Genomic DNA, 20,357 nt, shown 5'->3' with positions numbered 1-20,357 from the left:
CACCATGGAGGTAAAAAAAGAAGAAGAAGAAGAAGAAGGAGGAGGAGGAGGAGGAGGAGGAGGACAGAAGGAGGAGGAGGAGGAGGAGGGGGAAGAGGAAGAGGAGGAGGAATAAGTACAGATGTCTTTAATGAAGATTTTAAAATGTCAACCTAATATGGGAACCTGTTACCATCACTGGAGAAGAAAAATGTCATTGTCAAAATAACATGGGTACGTATTAAAAGACTTACAGGTTCTTGTGGGTCTGTTTCTTCCCATGCTCCCCAGCCATCATCTTCCCAGTTTGTTGATTTACCTGCTTAAAAAAAAAATAAAAATGCTTACATAAAATATACAGCTTCACGTACTTTAAAATCATTTCCTCTAACTGTAATAGAACCAATCCCCATATAATGCTGATGTTAAAAAAGAAAATAAGCCAGGTGCTAGAGGTTCATAACTACTCTGAAGATTGTGATCTGAGGACCATGGTTTGAGCCATCCTGGGCAGAAGTTTAAGAGACTCTCAAAATAACCAGCAAGAAATCTGAACTCCTGAACTGGAGGTATAGTTCATCAGGCAGAGTTTCAGATGTAAGCAAAAAGCTGAGCCAAGAGTGTAAGGCCCTGAGTCCAAGACCTGACTTCTGAATATGTGAATAAAATCATGTACACATTATTCGAACCTTAAGATACTGAACATAAGTGGATCAACATTTATCAAACTGCAAATGGCAACTTAAATTTTTTTATTTATGTGCTGCATGTCTGCTAACTTAAGACATTACAAAAAATACCGTATTACAAAATCACCTAAAATTTTATTTATTTTTTTATTAAAGAATTTATTAACATTGATTTTTACATCATATTTCAAATGACATGTTTAATAAACAAGTATTGAAGAAGGGAATCTCTATATACAATCACTGGCACTTAGATTTTAGAACATAATCAAAATTAGGCTAAGGGTTTGTATATCATAGATACATATTAATCTATGTAATAAAACATTATGTCTATAGAGTCATAAGTTTTTGTCTATGTAGTTGTGTTAGTATTTCCTGTACCATGTCCATAGCATTGGGTATGCAACTATTGAGTCCTTGCTCTTGTACTGTTTGGATCTAATTGCCACATATTAAGGATACCATGAGCCTTTTGTTCCTTTGGTCTTGACTTGTCTCACTCAACATGATTCAATCTAGATTCATCCACTTCCCTGCAAATTCCATTATTTTATCTTGTCTGTTGGCTATGTAGAATTCACCTAAAATTTTATACAGATGCCTTTCAAACCAAATGTTTCTTCTTCTTCTTCTTCTTCTTCTTCTTCTTCTTCTTCTTCTTCCTCTTCCTCTTCCTCTTCTTTTTCTTTTTGCCAGTCCTGGGCCTGAGCACTGTTCTTGGGCTTTTCTCAAGGTTAGCACTCTGCCACTCGAGCCACAGCACCACTTCCAGCCTTTTTCTATGTATGTGATAGCAAGGAATCAAACCTGGGTCTTCATGCATGCTAGGCAGGCACTCTACCACTAGGCCAAACTCCCGGCCCCCAAATGTTTCCTAATAAGACAAGGTATCTATGAAAAAGAAAATTAAAGCTTTGAAACCAGATCAATTCAGTACCTCTTTCTCATACAGAGAGTGCTATACTTGACACTAAATATTGGAGGGGTGAGCAAAAAGTGAATTAAGACTCTAAACATGAGTTAAAAACTTTTCAGGTATACTTGGAAAAAAAATAACAGCACCAATAAGAAAAAGTAAAGAAGCAGAAAGATGCAATATACACAACTAACATGAACTGGGAACATTTCTACATGCCTGAGTGCTTATAGACATTAATTCAACTAAAACATTACAAGGAACCTCTGAAAACCCCATTTTACAAGGAGAAAAACAGAGTTTAAGCAGCTTGTCCATATCACATAGGACTAAATGGTAAAGCAGAATTTGAATTCAGGACCACACAAGTTCCACAGCCCATGCTCCTAAGAAATATACTACTCATATTCCTACTATTGCTCATGAGGAAGGAAAGATTAGGTTTGGTACAGTTTACATTTAGAGCCAAAAGTAAATAAGGGCTTTTAATTTTTTAGGTTTTTTTTCCTGATTAAAGTATGAACATTAAAGTATGTCCAAGAGCTTCTTTTTTTGTTGTCTCTCTTGTTTTTTTTTAACTGAGAAGATCACAGTTTGTTCTTTGCAAACATAATCCAGATAGGAAATTGAATTCATTTCCTACTGCACCAAGAACAGCTGTCTTATTTTGACTTAATGGAGGCAACTAGACCAACTAGACAATCCCATTTACAGTTTTAGAATATGTACTGTCTCCTGCACAGGAAATTAAAGTCCATGACTCACTTTGGAATTGGCTATTAAAAATAATGTGTATACCAAGGTACCAATATATCAAGAAAAGCATGAAGGTCAGCTAATCACCCACTCATTCACTTCACAAACAACATTTTTCATGTGCTGGACATTGTGCTAAGTGCAGGATATATAAACGCAAATAAGACTTCAAAAGGCTCAGTTTGAGCACAGAACCTCTGTTGAATTCTGTTAAAAACGATTTTAAAAATCACATTTTTTCCTTTTAATGGTATAAAAAGTACCTGAGTCAAGTCATAAATGACTCATCCAATCAAATTGAAGACAGCAGTAATTTGGACTTCCTACCCCTGCAGAGAATCACTATTCTGTGACACAATTAAAAATATTCAAGATTTAGAGAAATATTTTAAGCAAGAATTTGTGCTCATTAAGAATTTATCCATTTTTCGGTAGTAGGAAGCTTGACTAGGCAGCTTTTGAATAGGAAGCTTTTCTCAACTAGAAAGGAAATTTTTGGTTTTGGGTTTTTTTTTTCAGTCATAGGGCTTGAACTCAGGGCCTGGACACGGTTCTTGAACTTTTTTACTCAAGGCTAATGTTCTATCACTTTGAGCCACAACTCCACTTTTGGTTTTTAGGTGGTTCACTGGAGATATGCCTTTCCTGCCCAGGCTGGCTTCAAACTACCACCTACAGACCTCACCTTCCTGAGTAGCTAGGATTACAGGTGTGAGCCATCAATGCCCCAATAAAAGATAATTTAATTGGGGGTGTTCCCACTAACATTTTTCAAAAGGAGTCAGGATAAAAACAGATTAAAGGTGTTTTATAAACTGATGTAGCATTCCAAATTCTGGTCAATTTAAATATGGGAAACATTTTACAAATTAGACATTACCCTTATGGCTATTTCTACACAGCGCCAGTGATCTAAATTTTGTGGCATCCTTGAAAATCATTTAGTATGTTTTGCAAACTGTTATTTGACAATTATAGTCAGGTGATAAAAAAGTATTAGACTCCCAACACTTTACTGAAGTTATTCCTCATATTGTTATTTATTTTTTTTTAGGTTTTGTTGTTGTTGTTTTGCCAGTCCTGGGCTTGAGCTCAGTGCCTGAGCACTGTCCTTGGACTTTCTCAAGGCCAGAGCTCTACCACTTGAGCCTCAGCACCACTTCTGGCTTTTTTCTATGTATGTAGTACCCAGGAATCAAACCTGGGTCTTTGTGCATGCTAGGCAAGCACTCTACCACTAGGCCAAACTCCCGGCCCTCTCATATTTTTAAATTATGCAAGCAAGCCAAGAATAATCTCTAAAGGGAAAAAATTTAATAAAGATGTCATTCATGTAAAAAGTTTTATTCAGGCACAATTTCTCTTTTTGATAACTTTTTTTGAAGAACAGCGTTCTTCTACTGATACAAGTTTAACTTTTGTCTGGTCAGCACTAGGGTTTGAATTCAAGGCTTCATACTTGATGGGCAGGCTGCTCTACTTTTTGAGCCACATTTCCAACCTGTATCCATATAATTAGTATTGCGGGGGTGCGGGAGGAGGAGGAGGTCAGCACTTGAGTTTGAACCCACTTATTCCAGCTTGCTCTCAGTTTGCTTGCTTGTTCCACTAGCATTCTACCACCTAGAGGGTAATTTTAACTGGTTTGTCCTATTTATTGAAGCAGTAGCAGCCACTAAATATCCCATAGGCACTTCTATACGTAACAATGACATCAACTGCCTCCATCTTTCACTTAGTTAAAGGCAATCAAACAAAACAGACCAGAAAACTGAGAAAGCAGCAGTCATATTCACTGCCGTCATAAAAATAAAACTACAGAATCTTTTGTAGATCTCCCTCTATGGGCATCCTGAGAATCTTTACAATAAAGAAATTCAGATGAGTTACAATTACTATCAAATTTAAGATGGTACTATTGTCAGGGACTGTGGTTGGGGGGTTTTGCATGGTTCCGGGAATCTGAGTTTCTTCATCTCTATCTCTGCAAATCAGATCATGGATAATGTGCTAAGGTACACTAAATTAGAAATTAAATGCAATGCCATTCTAATCTGATCCTCAACATCCCTCTTCTCTAGGCCCTCCATCATTCTTTTCCTAGTTGGACTATGATTCACTAGTGGGCAATCTAACAGTGCTGCCTAACAGAAATCTAACGTGAGCCACATGTGTAAGTTAACTAGTCACATTTAAGTAAAACTATATAAAATTAAACTTGATTTTAATGTTTTGGCATAATTTAGCAGTATGTCATAATTTTATTGAAATCGGGGGAATTTATAATCACACACACACACACACACACTGCATTTTACATTTAGAGTATGCCTTGGTTCCGGCTAGCTATTTTCCCAGTGCTCACTAGTACATGTGGTTAGCATATATTCAGACAGAGCAGGTCTAAAACAAGTATGTATCTGGAATAAGATTGCCTGAGTTAGATGTCCAGTTGTATTCTAAAGAGTTAGAGGAATTGGAGCCAGTTTCCTCTTTAATAAAGTGGGATTAGTAACTATATCCCCTTTACAAAATTGTTACAAACTAAAGCTCTAAGAACATACAGAGCTGGCATAGGACAGAATACTGCCTGTCATAAAGACACCTAAATATTGCTGTTATAATGATGAACTTTCAAGTACACCATTTTCACACACATATCTCTCTCATGTTAGCTAAATGCCTTCTCATTTGCCTTACCTCTGCATATCCAACTTCTCCAGGATGAAGATTAAGTCCTCATGAAGTTTGCTTGCATCCAACAATGATCTCTCTCTCTCTGTGAAACTACAGCATTTTTTTCCATATAATTTTCATTGTAATTAATAGAAGGGTTACATTACATTTGCCAGATGGAAGATGTATTACTTCACATACATTGATACCTTTTCTCATGTCTTGGTCCCCATTTCCCTCCCCCCCACCCCGAAACTACAGCATTTTATTATGTTTCTCATTCAGAATTCAATTATATTCTCTTCTAGATCATATGTGGCATTATTTATTAACTTATAAATAATTATGAGAATATTTAAATCAGACACTTATCTGATTTAACATAAATGTACATCTATTTGATCTACACAACTATTAAGCTCTAGAAATACATGAAATGAGCATCTTGTACCTGTGCATTTACACATGTACATGAAAATTATGCTAACTACATCATAAGCAATAAATACTTGCTAAATGAATAGTCTTTGTCTATAGAAATTGTTATGGAATTTCCTCAACAAACAAGATTAGAACTACCACACAATCCACCATTCTTGGGTATCCAAAAGAATCAAAGTCAGCTGCAATAGAGATATCTACCACTCCTGTTTAACAAGAGTTTATTTCTATTCACAATAGCCATGTTATGGCTACACTACCCTACGACCCAGACATACCACTCCTAGGCATCTACCCTGAGCATCATAACCCAGGATATGATAAGGACACCTACACAGCCATGTTTATGACTGCGCTATTCACAATAGCCAAGCGATGGAAACAATCCAGATGCCCTACTGCAGATGAATGAATACAAAAAATGTGGCACATATATACAATGGAATCCTACACAGCCAACAGACAAGAAAAAATAATGGCATTCACCGGGAAGTGGATAAAACTAGAGCAAATCATGTTGAGTGAGGTAAGTCAAGATCAAAGAAACAAAAGGTGAATGGCATGAGAAGGGGTATCAATGTATGAGAAGTAATGCACCTACTACCTTACGAATGTAACTGTAACCCCTCTATACATTATCCTGACAATAAAAAAAAAGGGGCGAATAGTCTCCTTGATGTGTGGATATTAGATCCAAACAGTACAAGAGCAATAACTCAATACTCAGGTACTCAAGGTCATTGACATGATCTTGGAGATATAAATATAACTACATTAGACAAAAAAATCTATGATGGGATATATACTCTATAGACATAATGTTATATTACATAGACTGATATGTATCTATGACAATATAAACTCTCAGCTTAATTTTAATTTTGTTCTTAAATTTATGTGCCAGTTATTACATATAAAGATCCCATTCTTGAATACTTATTTGTTAAACATGACATTTGAAATATGTAAAAAGTCAATATTAATAAAGTCTTAAAAAAAACTTATAACACACTGCGTTATAGTTCTTCATTTCAAAAAAAAACTTGTATCACCTCTAACAAGAGATCCAGTATACTGTATATACATTTATTTGATTATTTGAAATAGGAAAGGGAAGGGACAAAAACATGAGAAGGGGTATCAATGTATGAGAAGTAATGCACCTACTATCTGGTGAATATAATTGTAACTCCTCCATATATTTCAATAAAAAATTAAAAAATAACACAAAATCAATTTGCTTACTAAATTACACATAACTCTCAATTCCTTCTCTCCCTATCTCCCTCCCGCCTCTTCATTCCTTTCCTCTCTTCGTTGTTACAGGATCTCCTTTATAGTACAAGCTGATCTTGAATTCACCATCCTCCTGCCATTACCTCCAAAGTGTTAGGATTACATGTATGGTGGTATATACAACCACACCTGACACACTCCAATTACAAAGGCCACTGAAATCCAAAATAAGCAGCATGCCATTCCAAAGAAGAAAAAGCTTATCATATCATTCTTAATTAAGTTGTACCAGTACTCTATTGCACAAAGTTTATCTTTCCAACAGTAAATAAAACAGGTAATACTAAAAAGAGCCCCACATGGCAAATATTTCCTACTGGAGAAATAGAAACACTGATGAGAATGCTTCTTGTTACTTTTATATCATTATTTATATCCAGATGTTGCTTCCAAAGTAGTCATTTTATGACAGGTAAAATTCTAGATATAAGCAAAGTATGGTATATATGTGTTCTGTTTTGTTTTAGCAGTACTAGTGACAGAACTTAAGGCCTCTCATTTGCTAGGCTCTAAAACTTGAGCCAAACAAATCATTAGCCCATTTGACACCGGTTATTTTGGAGATAGAATCTGATTTTTATGCCCTAGTCTATCTGGACTACAATTCTCTTATTTGTTGTTCCCCTATAGTTTGCAAAAAAGGTGCGTATGCACAGCCAATGTCTAAGATGGAGGTCTCCATGCTTCCTCAAACCACAATCCTTGCATTTCTGCTCTCAAATAGCTCAAATCTTCATATTTGAACAGAGCTTCTCCATTTCCTATATAACCTACTGACAAAACTATATTTCTGGCTATAAAAGTAAACATATCTAAATAGTTTTAAATCTTTAATCTTCTCCAATCAACCCTTAGGGGGATGAATTTTCCTTAAAATTTATTTTCTTCATATTCTCAGAACTTAAAATTCACACATGATCAAGGTTTTTGTTGAGAATTCTGAGTCTTCAAGAAGTTTGCCAGCTTAAACTATTTTATCTAGCTCAGTTGCTGAAATTATCATTCACTCCTTTCATTGCACAGACTGAATCAAAATTTCTCCTAAATACACTGATCTCCAACTAACCTGAGATGAGAAACAAAGGAGCAAGGTTAAATTACAAAGTGATTAAAAATACTACCTCCTCACTGGTCATTAACCTGATTTGCAATTTCTGTTTTTTAATACCCATCAATGAATAGGACTGTTCTGAATCATTCATTAGTAGCAGAATCATAAATTTTTGTTTTTACCCTTATCAAAGTTTTGCCTTGGGCTTGGAGTGTGGTCTAGTGGTAGAGTGCTTGCCTTGCATTCACGAAGTCCTGGGTTCCATTCCTGGATACCAAATGCACAGAAAAAGTAAGAAGTGGTGCTGTGGCTTAAGTGGTAGAGTGCTAGCCTTGAGAAAAGCCAAGAACAGTGCCCAGGCCCCAAGTTCAAGCCCCAGGACTGGGGAGAAAAAAAAAAAAAAGGCTTTGCCCATAAATAAATGTAGCCACAATTTCCTACCAGAAATAATTCCATAAAGGGATTATACTAGTATAACAAGCTGTTCAGTATCTCATAAATAAACTAAATGTTCAAGCTATGTAGAAAACAATCTTAATTATCAAAGAAATTTCTGACACTACTGAGGATTGAACCCATGGCATCCTCATGCATGCCAGGAAAGCACTCTGCCACTTGAGCCATGGCTCTCCAGTTCCTAGATGTCCTAATTAGGCATATTTCCAATGCATGAACTATTCTACTAACAAAATCTAAATAAGAAATCCAATTTTTGCTTTTGTTTTTTGTGGGTCATTGGGGCTTGAACTCTAGGCCTGGGCTACCACCCTACCCTTGAGCCAAGCCCCACTTCCTGTTTTCTAGTGATTAATTGGAGGTAAGAGTCTCACATTCTTTAGTGCCCAGGCTGGCTTTGAACCATGACCCTCAGATCTCAGCCTTCTGGTACTAGGATTGCAGGCATGAGCCACCGTGCCTGGCTCAATTTTTGCTTTCTACAACTCTATTTACTTCCCCAAATGCATCATTCTAATATGCCTTTGAAGAATCTGTTATCCATAAACTGAGTATGTTTTTCATTTAACAAGAACCCGAAGCTAAAAAGGAAATTGAATCTAGAAGTAATACAATTAATTTGACAATATTTGAATGAGTATGTTAAAATCAAAAACTAAATGAGGAACTGAAATGTACAATTAATTTGACAATATTTGAATGAGTATGTTAAAATCAAAAACTAAATGAGGAACTAAAACCATTAAATGTTAGGAAAAAGAAAACAATTTAATTTCCATGGTCTAATAAAAGATCTTCTTAGCACAAGGCAAATTCACTTCCATTTTTGAGACAAGAAAAAGATAATGTACTTGTTTCTATAAACCTCTAGAAGATATGACTTATAAATAATTCAGAGTTCAACAAATTTCAGTTAGCTTTTTGGGAGGGGCTCAGGTAAGGAAGGCTTCACAGAGAAGCAGTACAAAGTCAACAGTAACAACACAAAATTATGTGGTAGCCCCATACCTCATAATTTTCTTTTCTTTTTCTTGCCAGTCCTGCAGCTTAAACTCAGGGACTGGGCACTGTTCTTGGGCTTTCTCAATGCTAGCACTCTACTACTTGAACCATAGCACCACTTGTAGCTTTTTCTGTGTATGTAGTACTGAAGAATCCAACCCTGGGCTTCACGCATGCTAGGGAAGCACTCTAACACTACGCCACACTCCCAGCCCCTACCTCATAACATTTTTTTAAATTGTCAGGGTAATGTATAGAGGGTTATGGTTACATTACTTCATAACTTTTTATGCCGCACAACTACCAGGCTTTTTATATTTCTAGGGAAATAGACGAGAAGGAAATAAACTTCATATTAACATTTTTCCTTAGGAAATAAATATGTAGTAACCAAAAATTAGGTAGTCAAAAATGATAAACCTAAAGAAACTCTAAATGCCCCATTCTTTTTGTTAAGTACTAATATATTATGGCACAAAGCAGCATTTACTATATTAACTCATTTTACTATAAAAATTTTATGGACAGCTGTGGAAAAATTACCAACATAAAAAAGATGTTGTAATTTTAGTCTACTGAGTTGTCTGATAAATATTCTCTGTAGAAAAATAAGCATTTTTAATAATAGCTATTCAATTGGGATAGGATGACATTTCACTGTGGCTTTGATTTGCATCTTCCTGATAATTATTTTATTGTGTATTTTGTCATATACTTCCTGGCCATTTGTATGTTTTTTGAGAAATGTCTATGCTATGCAAGTCCATCTATCATTTTTTAAAATAAAAATCATTACTATTTTGCTATTGAGTTGCTTGAGTTCTATGTATTACTAATCTTAGAATAGTAAATGTTTTCTCCCATACTGTAGGGTATCTCTTCAACTCTGCTGATTATTCCTTTGGTATATAGGTGATCTATAGTTTGACATCATCTCATTTGTCAGTTTTTGCCAAGTATTCTGATACATTCTGTATATGTATTTATTTACTTCTTGTCCCTCTCAAATGTGAATTTCTGAACTGTCTAGTCTAGAAGTCATTACCCTTTAAAATTATGTCAGTATATGTTAAGTGAGTCTTACTACTACCGGTCTAGAAATCAGTCTTCCTCAAAATTCTGTCCATGTGTATTAGGTGGGTCCTCACTATGTTACTGACACCCACTCCTGCAATTTCAAAGCAGTAATATCATGTTTCAAATCTCAATAGATGGTATTTGATTTAACAAACAACAATGTGGTAGTTTTCATTTTTGTAACTATTGGGAAATAATAGTTTGTGATCTTTTAAATGTACAAATGATTGTCTCATTTTATAACTGCAGATACAAAGAAGCAGATGACCATACTGTTTATTATCTGACAAAGTAAAGAATTTGGTGTATTATGATCTGTGTACCTATGTAACCAGATTTCACAATATCTACAGCTGCTGTCTATATTAAAAGTACTACTATTAAACCAAATGACAAACCTCTATAAAATGCATGATTAGGAGTTTTGGTTTTACCTATTTTTTAGATATGAGCTATATGAATGAATTAACACTATCAGATTAGAAAAAAATTAAAAACCTCAAGAGTTTTGCTTCTCAATAAAACAATCAGTTACAATATTAATATTTAAAAAAAAAAAAAGCAAAAGCAATCACCATCAGCAGTTTATGTCAGATCCTACTTCATTTTGTTTCCCTGGTGTCAGGGATGGAATCCAGAACCTTACACACGCATGTACCATGGACTCTAGCAAAAGATACAATTCTAGCTCCATTTTTTTTTTTTTTTTGGTCATGGGGCTTGAACTCTGGGCCTGGTTGCTGACCCTGAGCTCTTCAGCTCAAGGCTACCACCCTACCCCTGAGCCACAGCCCACTTCCCCCAGCTCCACTTTTTAACTTTTTAATATTTCACTGCAACAAAGGCTCAGGGTGCTTACCTCCACCCACTTTTTTTTTTTTAAATACTATAGGGTTTGAATTCAGGATGGAATGGCTGGTAGGTAGGTACTCTACTGCTGAGCCTCCAGGCCTTTTTTGTACTGGTCATTTTTTTTTTTTTTTTTTTTGCCAGTCCTGGGCTTGGGCTCAGGGTCTGAGCACTGTCCCTGGATTTTCTCAAGGCTAGGGCTCTACCACTTGAGCCACAGCACCACTTCTGGCTTTTTGCTATGTATGTGGTACTGAGGAATCGAACCCGGGTCTTCGTGCATGCTAAGCAAGCACTCTATCACTAGGCCAAACTCCCAGCCCTGTACTGGTCATTTCTGAGCTATGTACTCACATCATGTCCAGTTGTGAACCTGAGCCATAATCCTCACAATCTTTGCTTTCCACCATAGCTGAGATAACAGATTCATGTCACCATTTCCAGCTTTGATTGAGAAGGGGACTTGAATATATGCCTTGGCTAACCTGTCCCCTTACCTGCTGGAGATCAAATCCAGGACTTTGCAAATACTAGGCAAGCACTCTACCAATGAACTTCATCTCCAGCCCTTATTTTTCCTGAGACAGAGGTTGAGTTCTATAGCTCTTGCTGGCCTAAAAGTTGCAATTATCCCACTTCACCTCAAGGTCTAGGATCACAGATTGTACCTCCATGCACAGCCTAGTTTTTCCGTCTTTGATATACCCTTTCACTCTTCTTCTCAGTAACTTCTAGTTGAATCCTAAACTTCAGTGTTCCTGTAAGGTCACATCTTCCATACCCAGTTGATTTCACAGTACATAAAGTCCTTTAGACTGAAATGGCACTTCTGATGACTACCAAATTATTAGGTCTGATTGAGGAATCCATACTGAGTTTTTTAGACTTTCTGTTTCTACTGCTGGACATACTCACCTAGACACAATACCAACATTATAAATGGGAAACATTAAAATGTCTGTTTCCCCCTCTCTTATCATATATCCTTGCCAAAGCCAAAGCCAGTCAAATTCTTTCTTACCAACTACATTTCCCATTACCACTTTCATTAGATCTTGATCCTATACCCTTAGTATGAATTCTAGCCTTCCCTCTCAAACGCTAAGGCTAATACAAGCTCTGGTGATTTCTTGCTTGAATAACTGAACAGTCTCCCAACCCATTTTTCTGCTTCCTATTTTCCTTCCCCACTGTTGTCACAGCTGCTTACCAATATTCAACAAACTGTGTTGATTATATCAGGTAGACACCAACCAATCATGTTATTTCTCTGTTTAAAAGTATAACAGAGGCACCCCACAAGCTTTATGCTTGATTTAGCTCATGATAGCTTTATCTCTCCTCCTCCTCCTCTCACATCCTCTCTCCAGCCATTTACCCTTTCTGAGTTCTCTAAATGCTATGCCGGTCCAGGCCTTCTCCCTTCACACATGCTGCTATTTTACCTCCAGCATGGTACAGCAATTACTTACATGTGCCTCTATTAAAAGCCATAAGGGCGTAAAGAACAGAAACTACCAACCTTAATTAGGTTGTCACATCAATGATTGCCACAGAGTAAATGTTTATGCAAGGACACTTTTGATGTAATTACCTTCCAAATTGTGTTGACAGGCTGAGACTGGCTGGAACCCACAATTCTACTGCCTGAACTTCCTGAGAGCCTGAGATATCCCCTGAATTTTGGGTTTTGTTTTTAAGTGGGCCTGGTGGCATTATTATAAAGCAAAACGTACTTCATATTGGAAATGCAAATAATAAATAAATAAATAACAGGAAACATATGCCCTTGCAAAAGACAGCAGGTAAGGAATTCTGAGGAAGTACAAACCATTTACTAAGCCAGCCTTGGCCTTACTGTTTGGTAGTAGGAAGGCATCTCACCTCCGTAAAAGCATATTAACTTTTCTTAGTCATGTCATTCATTTATAACCTCTTCCCAACAGGTTATTTTTTCTTTTTTGGACTTTACTCACCACAGTAAGAGTCCCTTTTACTCATCAAGCATCCACTTATTCTTTAAATCTGAATGAAAGGCAGGATGAGGGAGAGGGAGAATGTGGGGTGGGGGGAATGACCAACATCTCTGATAAGGTAGGTGACATAAGCCACAGTTCCAGGGATGGAGAAGAGTGGGCAGTGGGGCAATAACAGGGTGGGAGGGCCGACATCTGACATGGTCACCGTGCGAGTAGCAGAGCACGCGGGGGTGGGGAAGAGAAGAAACTCAGGAAGAAAGCTAGGCATGGGTGGGAGGGGGTGGGAAGCGGAGGAAGGGCAGAGGCCCTGAAGATGCCAGACGCAATTTGGGAGCGGACGGCAGAGGCGGAGGAGGAAACGGGGGAGGGAGGAAGACGAGCGCGACGCGGCCGGGGCCCCGGGGCCGCCCAGGATTCCAGCGGCGGCGGGCAGGGCTGTCACCCGGGGCGGGGAGGCACCGCGGCTGCCCCCCCCCGGGGCCAGAGGGCCGGGCCCCGCGACAAGCAGAGGCTGGAGGACCCGGGACTGTCAAACCCCGGCCGCGACCCCGGGGGGGGGCACTTATTGGGGTGACACCGGGGGTGGGGGCACTTACTGGGGTCCCTCCGCAGGGCGCCGCTGGGGGTCTCCTCCCGCAGCTCAGGGAAGAGGAAGTCCCGAGCGGCCTGGAGGTCCTGGAAGTAGCAGAACTGGACGATGGAACAGGCCATGGCGGTGGGGGAAATCCCACTTGTGAGTGTGGGGGGGGAACTCACTTCACCTGATCACGCCCGGCCCCCCACCAGCTCACCGCGGCCACAGCCAAGCCTCAAAAAGCTTCTGCCAGCCCGGGGGCGGGGGCGGGGGCGGGGAAAACAAACCGGAAGTTGTCAGCGCACTTCGAGCGCGGCCCAAGAGCACCGCGCATGCGCGGGGCCTCCCGGACGGCGAGGGGAGGGGGCGGTGCTTAGGCCCTGGTCCGAATCACGTGACGAAGGACGCCGCAGTGGGAGAGTCGGACGACGCCTACGTGGCTGGCTGTGGGCTTGGTTCCAGGGCCGGTTCTGCTCCGGCAGGGTGAACCCCTTTCATTCATTCTGGCTTTAGCCGGAGATGATGTCATTCACCTGTCTTACTGTCAGCCCTTCCACCGCTGGGCATTCAGACGTCGGACCTGTCCTATTTAGGAAGTGCTTAAAAATAATTTGCCCTGGGAATAGGCGGAACGCAGAGTGAACACGCATACTAACCGGATTCTTTTGCAAATGCACACTCTTTTTGGAAGTTCTTCTCCGTCCCTCGTCCAATTTGAGTCATCAGGAATGCCGTTTGGGGGAGTGACTTTCTTTTTTTTTTTTTTTGCCAGTCCTGGGCTTGAGCTCAGAGCCTGAGCACTGTCCTTAGGTTTTTCTCAAGGCTAGAGCTCTACCACTGGAGCCTCAGCACCACTTCTGGCTTTTTTTTCTACGTATGTGGTCCCGAGGAATCGAACCCGGGTCTTCGTGCATGCTAGGCAAGCACTCTACCGCTAGGCCAAACTCCCGGCCCAGGGGAGTGACTTTTTGAGACCAGATCTCATTTTGTGGCCTGCCTAGCCTCCCTCCTCAGTGCCCCAAGTGCTGAGATTAGGCACAGGCACCACCATACCTGCTTTAGAACAGAGGTCAACCCATTTTTTTTTTCATGAAAAATGTGGTGATGTTCATATTAGCACAGAAGGAGTATAACCAAGTGCACACTTGCCAAAGAAAATGGTCCTCTACTTTTTGGGACAGAGAAAATGACACAGGAATAAGAGAAAAGGGAAACATATTTGATCCATTGATACATTTCTGCCTTGCCCATATGTGTACATTGCCCTTATAATAAAACAGCTGTGATTGAGTGCCCAAGTTCTTAATTCCTTCTTCTAGAGCAGAATGATTTTTTATTGTGATTAATAGAAGGGTTATGTTATATTCACCAGATAGAAGGTACATAACTTCACAAATATTGATACCCTTTCTCATGATGTGGTCCCCATTTCCCTTCTGCCCTCTCCCCCTCCCTATTTGAAATTGGATAGGGAAGGGGGGAAATCAAAATCAAAATCAGAATGATTTTTTTTACACAAGATAACAATTTTATTTTATCAGATTGCCAGGGATCAGTTCTGTAATGTAAGGGCTGAATTAGATGTCCTACAAGGTTATTTCAAATGGCTGTGACTAAAATTTTATAATCAAAGCTTCATAGAGAAACACTGGTGGTGGCCAGTATTCTTCCATCTAAATAAATGTAGCACTCAGTACAGCAATGGAATTCTGATAAGATCATTCCCTAAGACTCTAGCTGCTAAAACGAACTCGGGAATGAAGATTAAATTTAGATTCATAGCTTTCTTGAGTGAATAAAGAGCACATGACACTTTGTGGAAAAATACAGTGTCATTTCATGAGGATTATTCAAGTCCCTGTTCAGGTTAAAGCATTTTGTGGAAGTAATGCCCTTGACGGGTTCAGCTGGTTTTTGTTCTGCCCTGAGGCCCTCATATCCTTCCTGGTAGTGATCACTTAATGTCAGTACTTCTTCCAAGTGGTGCTCAAAAGGCTCATTCATGTGTTTTGAAGGACTTTAAATATCCTTCACAGAAATTACAGCACATGCTGAACTGAACTCTTCCTTGGGAAGTTGTAAAATTGCAGGGGAGTTTCTGCTGCCATGGTTTTTGTGGCGTGTGGGAGGATTGTGCCAGACTGTGAATATCACTTAACCACAGAGCCAGCAGAAAGCACATTATGGAAAACAAAGACAGTGGGGCACGGTGGCTCACACTTGTAATCTAGCTACTCAGGAGGCTGAGATCTGAGGATCAAGGTTCAAAGCCAGTCCAGGCACAAACGGAACTGAGACTCTTTTTTTCCAGATTTTTTATTGCAATTAATAGAAGGATTACATTATATTCACCAGGTAGAAGGTGCATTACTTCACATACATTGATACCCTTTCTTATGTCTTGGTCCCCATTTCCCTCCCTTTACATGTCCCAGCATAGACGGCATTGCTCCTAAGCATGAGTTTGGAAAAGTTCTCAGACCAGAATAACAAGAAGGGTTCAAGTACTAACGGAACTTTCCTCCAGTTTTTATTTCTGCGAGTTCGTTCACCAAGAACTGATATAAGAAGCTTAATGAGGATGTTCCTTGTTAGTCCTTAACAGCAGCTTGAAAGCAAAGGGGTTGAGCTTCAGGACTGGATGCAAACTGGGAGAGATAAAGCAGGTACTTAGTAGAGTGAGGAGGTTTCAAGTCTGTCTCAGTTCCACAAGCAGTCAGTTTCATGACCTTGGACAAGGCATTGCCATCTTTTGTTTGTTTTTCAGTTTATTCAAGAACTACTTCTGCATGCCCATAGGAATAGCTGGAGTATCTATGACCATAAATACCAATAAAAATAGTCATGTTAGAGACGGAGACAACCAGCATAGAGACAGGTAAAAATATAACAAAGTCTCAGAGCAAAGAAAAAGACCTTATGGGCTTGAGATTCAATAAAGGCTTTTTGGAGATCATGTCTGAGTCTTGAAAGCTAATTTTAGGTAGCTAGTCAGGGTGGAAGGAGGACAAATATCCCTGGCACAGGAAGAATTACTAAGAGAAACTTGGGAATAGCAACTGCTTGTGTGTACAACAGACAACAGCACTTGTTTCGAGAGTGTAAAGTATGATAGGGTGAGTTGGGGGCAGGGAGTTGGCCCACAGAGATGGCCTGAATGATTTTTTTTTTTTTTGCCAGTTCTGGGCTTGAGCTCAGGGCCTGAAGACTGTCCTTGGATTTTTCTTAAGGCTAGAACTCTACCACTTGAGCCTCAGCACCGCTTCTGGCTTTTTCTAAGTATGTGGTACTAAGGAATCGAACCCGGGTCTTCGTGCATGCTAGGCAAGTACTCTACCACTAGGCCAAACTCCCGGCCCCTGGCCTGAATGATTTTATGCTTCCTCAAATTTCATTTCCTACAGAAATTTAGTACTAATTAATATTTCTTAATGCACTTAAATTTGATATCTTCTTTGGTTCATTTTCCTCATTAATGCTGATTTTTTTTTCATATCCTGCTTGTAATCTGTGACTGTAGGAGGGGACAGGGTTTTATAGGCTGGGAATGGGAGTATATTCCTCTGATCCAGCTTCCATAGTATACATAATTTACACCAGAGGCACTATTTCTGTTGAATTTTCATTTCTCTTCCCCTTTGCTAAAACAGTCTCAGCTAGTGTTTCCCATAGCTCAGGAGCTCTGCTGAGTGTCCCTCCCCACACCCTCTGATTTCTCTCCTTATATTGACTGACAATAATCAATCAAATGTCTTTACTCTTCTTTTCCAGGGGTGACTGTTCTGCTAGCAGCCACTGATGTCCCTTTTACATAACATTCACATTTGAATTTTTTTACAACTATGATATTGTCTATTGTCCTAATTTAGCTGAGTCTTTTTTTTGTAGCCATGCTCTGTCTTTCACAAGAAGGCATCTAAAAGATCTGAGCCATTCTGAGATATGGAGTCACTTGTGTAAGTAGTTCTTTTACTCAGAAAACTTGGAAATCTTAAAAAAAAAAACAAACCCAGCTGATTCCTTTGTCTGACTTCCCAGGCAAAATTAGCCACATGGGGCCTCTACAACATTTTTTTTATTCATTTATTTAGACAAGGTCTCAGTATGTGGCCTAGGCTGGCCTGGAACTGGCTATATAGCTCAGGTTGGCCTTGAATTCACACTTTTCATACATTTACCCCCAGAGTGTGCCATGATCCTTATCTTCTCCATGGCTTTTAAATCTATGTATCTATCCTGTCTTATGGTTTATCTGAAGTTCTGTCTCCCCCACTAGATGGTGATATCCTCAAGGGCAGGGATCATAACCTATTTGAAAAATTCATTTGTTCAACATTTAAAAAAAATTTAATAGCCTACTAGGTACCAGGAGCTAACTATATGACTCGTTCCTAACAGGAAAGAAAGAAATAGATAGGATACATAGATAAACAGACAAATAGATCATTTACTCCAAAGACAGACACAAATAACTCAACACACAGTCACAGTTCCATTTGGGGGATTCAGTGCTGGGGTGGCACAAAAAAAAAAAAAAAAGAGGGAACACATTCTGAAAAAGACACTTCTTTCTGGTGATTCACCCTGGAAAAATTATCTTAGCCAAGAATAGAAGATTTGAAGGTTTGAACAGGTGTTAGACAGGCATAAACAGGAGGGCGAGTAGAATGGGAGCAGAAAGACTATATTCTTAGTCACAGAAGAAATAGCTCTGACCTGGTCATGAAAAGAAATAATGTCCGTAGAGAAATGTTCTTTAGCTTGTCTGGAACTTAAAAGGAAAGTTTTAAGATGAGGCTGGAAGCTATGAATGATGGTACATGGCTATAATCCCAGCACTTGAGAGTTTTAAGTTCAGCATTAGCCTGGACTACAGAATACATTCAAGACCACGATAAGCTATGCTACTAAACTCTGTATTAAGAAAATAGAAAAGAAGAAAAAAGACTGGAGAGGTAAGAAAGGGTAAAATGACTTAAGGGCAGAAACTATAGTCAAATTTGTGTGAGCCTAACAAAGCACTAGACAGGCAAATGAATAAATGCTGTGGAAGGGAAGAAGAAAAAGGAAGAATGGTCTAGCATTCTTTTGAGTGGTGGGTAAGTGATATGAAACACAACTCAATCTCATTGGACAGACAAGTCTTACCCACAAAAATAGGTCAATAGTAGGCTCCCTAAAATACAATTCCAAAAGAGTATGATACAAGTGGATATCATTTTTTGTCTCTGTGTTTGTTTGTTTGTTTGATTGATTGGTTGCTCTTATGAGACAAGGTTTCACTATGTAGCCAATGCTGATTTATAATTTGTTATGTTTCAAACTCATGATCCACCTGCCTCAGCCTCCTGAGTATGCTAGGATTATGGGCATGCCCCACTCACTCCACCCAGCATTGTAGAAAGGTGACAGGACCAGATGTTGTCAGGGAAGCCTGCGTGAAGAAGCACCTGAATTGTGGGATGGTTGTGCTTTAATTAAGAAGAAACAAATAAATCAAGAATATGGGAGAAATTCTAAACCTATATAACAAAACAACAAATAAATATCTTTATTAAAAATGGGGAATTAAATAGATATTTGTCCAAGGAAGAAATATAAACGGCCAATAGGCATTAATAAAAGACAAATCATTAGAGCAATACAAGTCAAAACCACAAGATATCACCTCACTCCAGGATGAATGGCTTTTTTTTTTTAAGACAAAAGAGGGTCTGGGAATGTGGATACTAATTCATGAAGTCCAAAATACAAATGGCCAATAGATATTTTATGGCACCTCAAAGCAACAAACACTGCTTCTTTTTTCATATTTTTTTATTTATAATTTTTTATTGTAATTAATAAAAGGGTTACATGATATTTGCCAGATAGAAGGTGCATTAATTCACATACATTGATACCCTGTCATATGTCTTGGTACCCATCACCCTTCCCCCCACCCACCATGCACCCCCCCCCCCCCCCCCCCCCCCCCCCCGTCTTGGTTTTCCCCCCTTCCCTATCAAATTTCAAATAACCAAATACAAATAAATTCAATATATCAGATAACAAAGTGAGATACTGTAACAATATGAGATACCCAAGAGACAGCAAAGGAGATGAAAGATAACATAGTACATTAAGGACAACAATCATTCATTAAATGGCTTTTGTTTCAGTATCCTGGAGGTCCTTTCAATTAGCTTCATACTATATGGCCTTATATATCAAGGTTTTGCTCTATTGCAGATCTCTGCTAGTAGAGCCCAAGGTTTCTACTGGTTATGACAAATGAGGGAAACCATTGAGCCTAAGTTCCTTTGAGTCTGGCTTACTTCACTTAATATGGTTTTTTCTAAGTCTTTCCATTTCCTAACAAATGGGTCGATGTCATTTTTTCTGACAGCAGCATAAAATTCCATTGTGTACAAATACCACAACTTGTTAAACACTGCTTCTTAAAAGATCCAAAGTCAAAGTAAACTGAAGCATTTAATTCATTCAGAAACCACTTATTCTGAAGTAACTTTGAGTCTGAAGAGACAGAAGAGACAGAAGTTTGGACAACAATTTGTAAGCATGAATGTAAAACACTATTTGTTATTGTGGTTGAAAAAAACCAAAGCTAGGA

The 20,357-nt window shown here is 38.9% G+C and overlaps 1 protein-coding gene across 2 annotated transcripts in view; it reads right to left on the bottom strand.

Annotated features, from left to right (window-relative positions):
* Positions 1-13,995, bottom strand: part of Rab3gap2 (RAB3 GTPase activating non-catalytic protein subunit 2) — a 71,779-nt gene extending 57,784 nt beyond the window's left edge. The window contains exons 1-2 of one of the 2 annotated variants that reach the window (XM_090341169.1): positions 13,767-13,995; positions 234-301 (exon numbers count right to left, since the gene is read on the bottom strand). In XM_090341169.1, the coding sequence (XP_090197295.1) occupies positions 234-301; positions 13,767-13,881 (183 nt within the window). In that variant the 5' untranslated portion in view covers positions 13,882-13,995. The remainder of the gene's footprint in view (positions 1-233; positions 302-13,766) is intronic. The other variant, XM_090341170.1, reaches the window with a different exon arrangement.
* Positions 13,996-20,357: the final 6,362 nt, after the last annotated feature.

This window comes from Megascapheus bottae, chromosome 10, assembly GCF_031878675.1.
Source record: "Megascapheus bottae isolate mThoBot1 chromosome 10, mThoBot2.hap1, whole genome shotgun sequence".
Lineage (NCBI taxonomy): Eukaryota > Metazoa > Chordata > Mammalia > Rodentia > Geomyidae > Megascapheus > Megascapheus bottae.
Note: the sequence above shows the minus strand (reverse complement) of the source record. Positions and strands in the feature narration are given on the sequence as shown.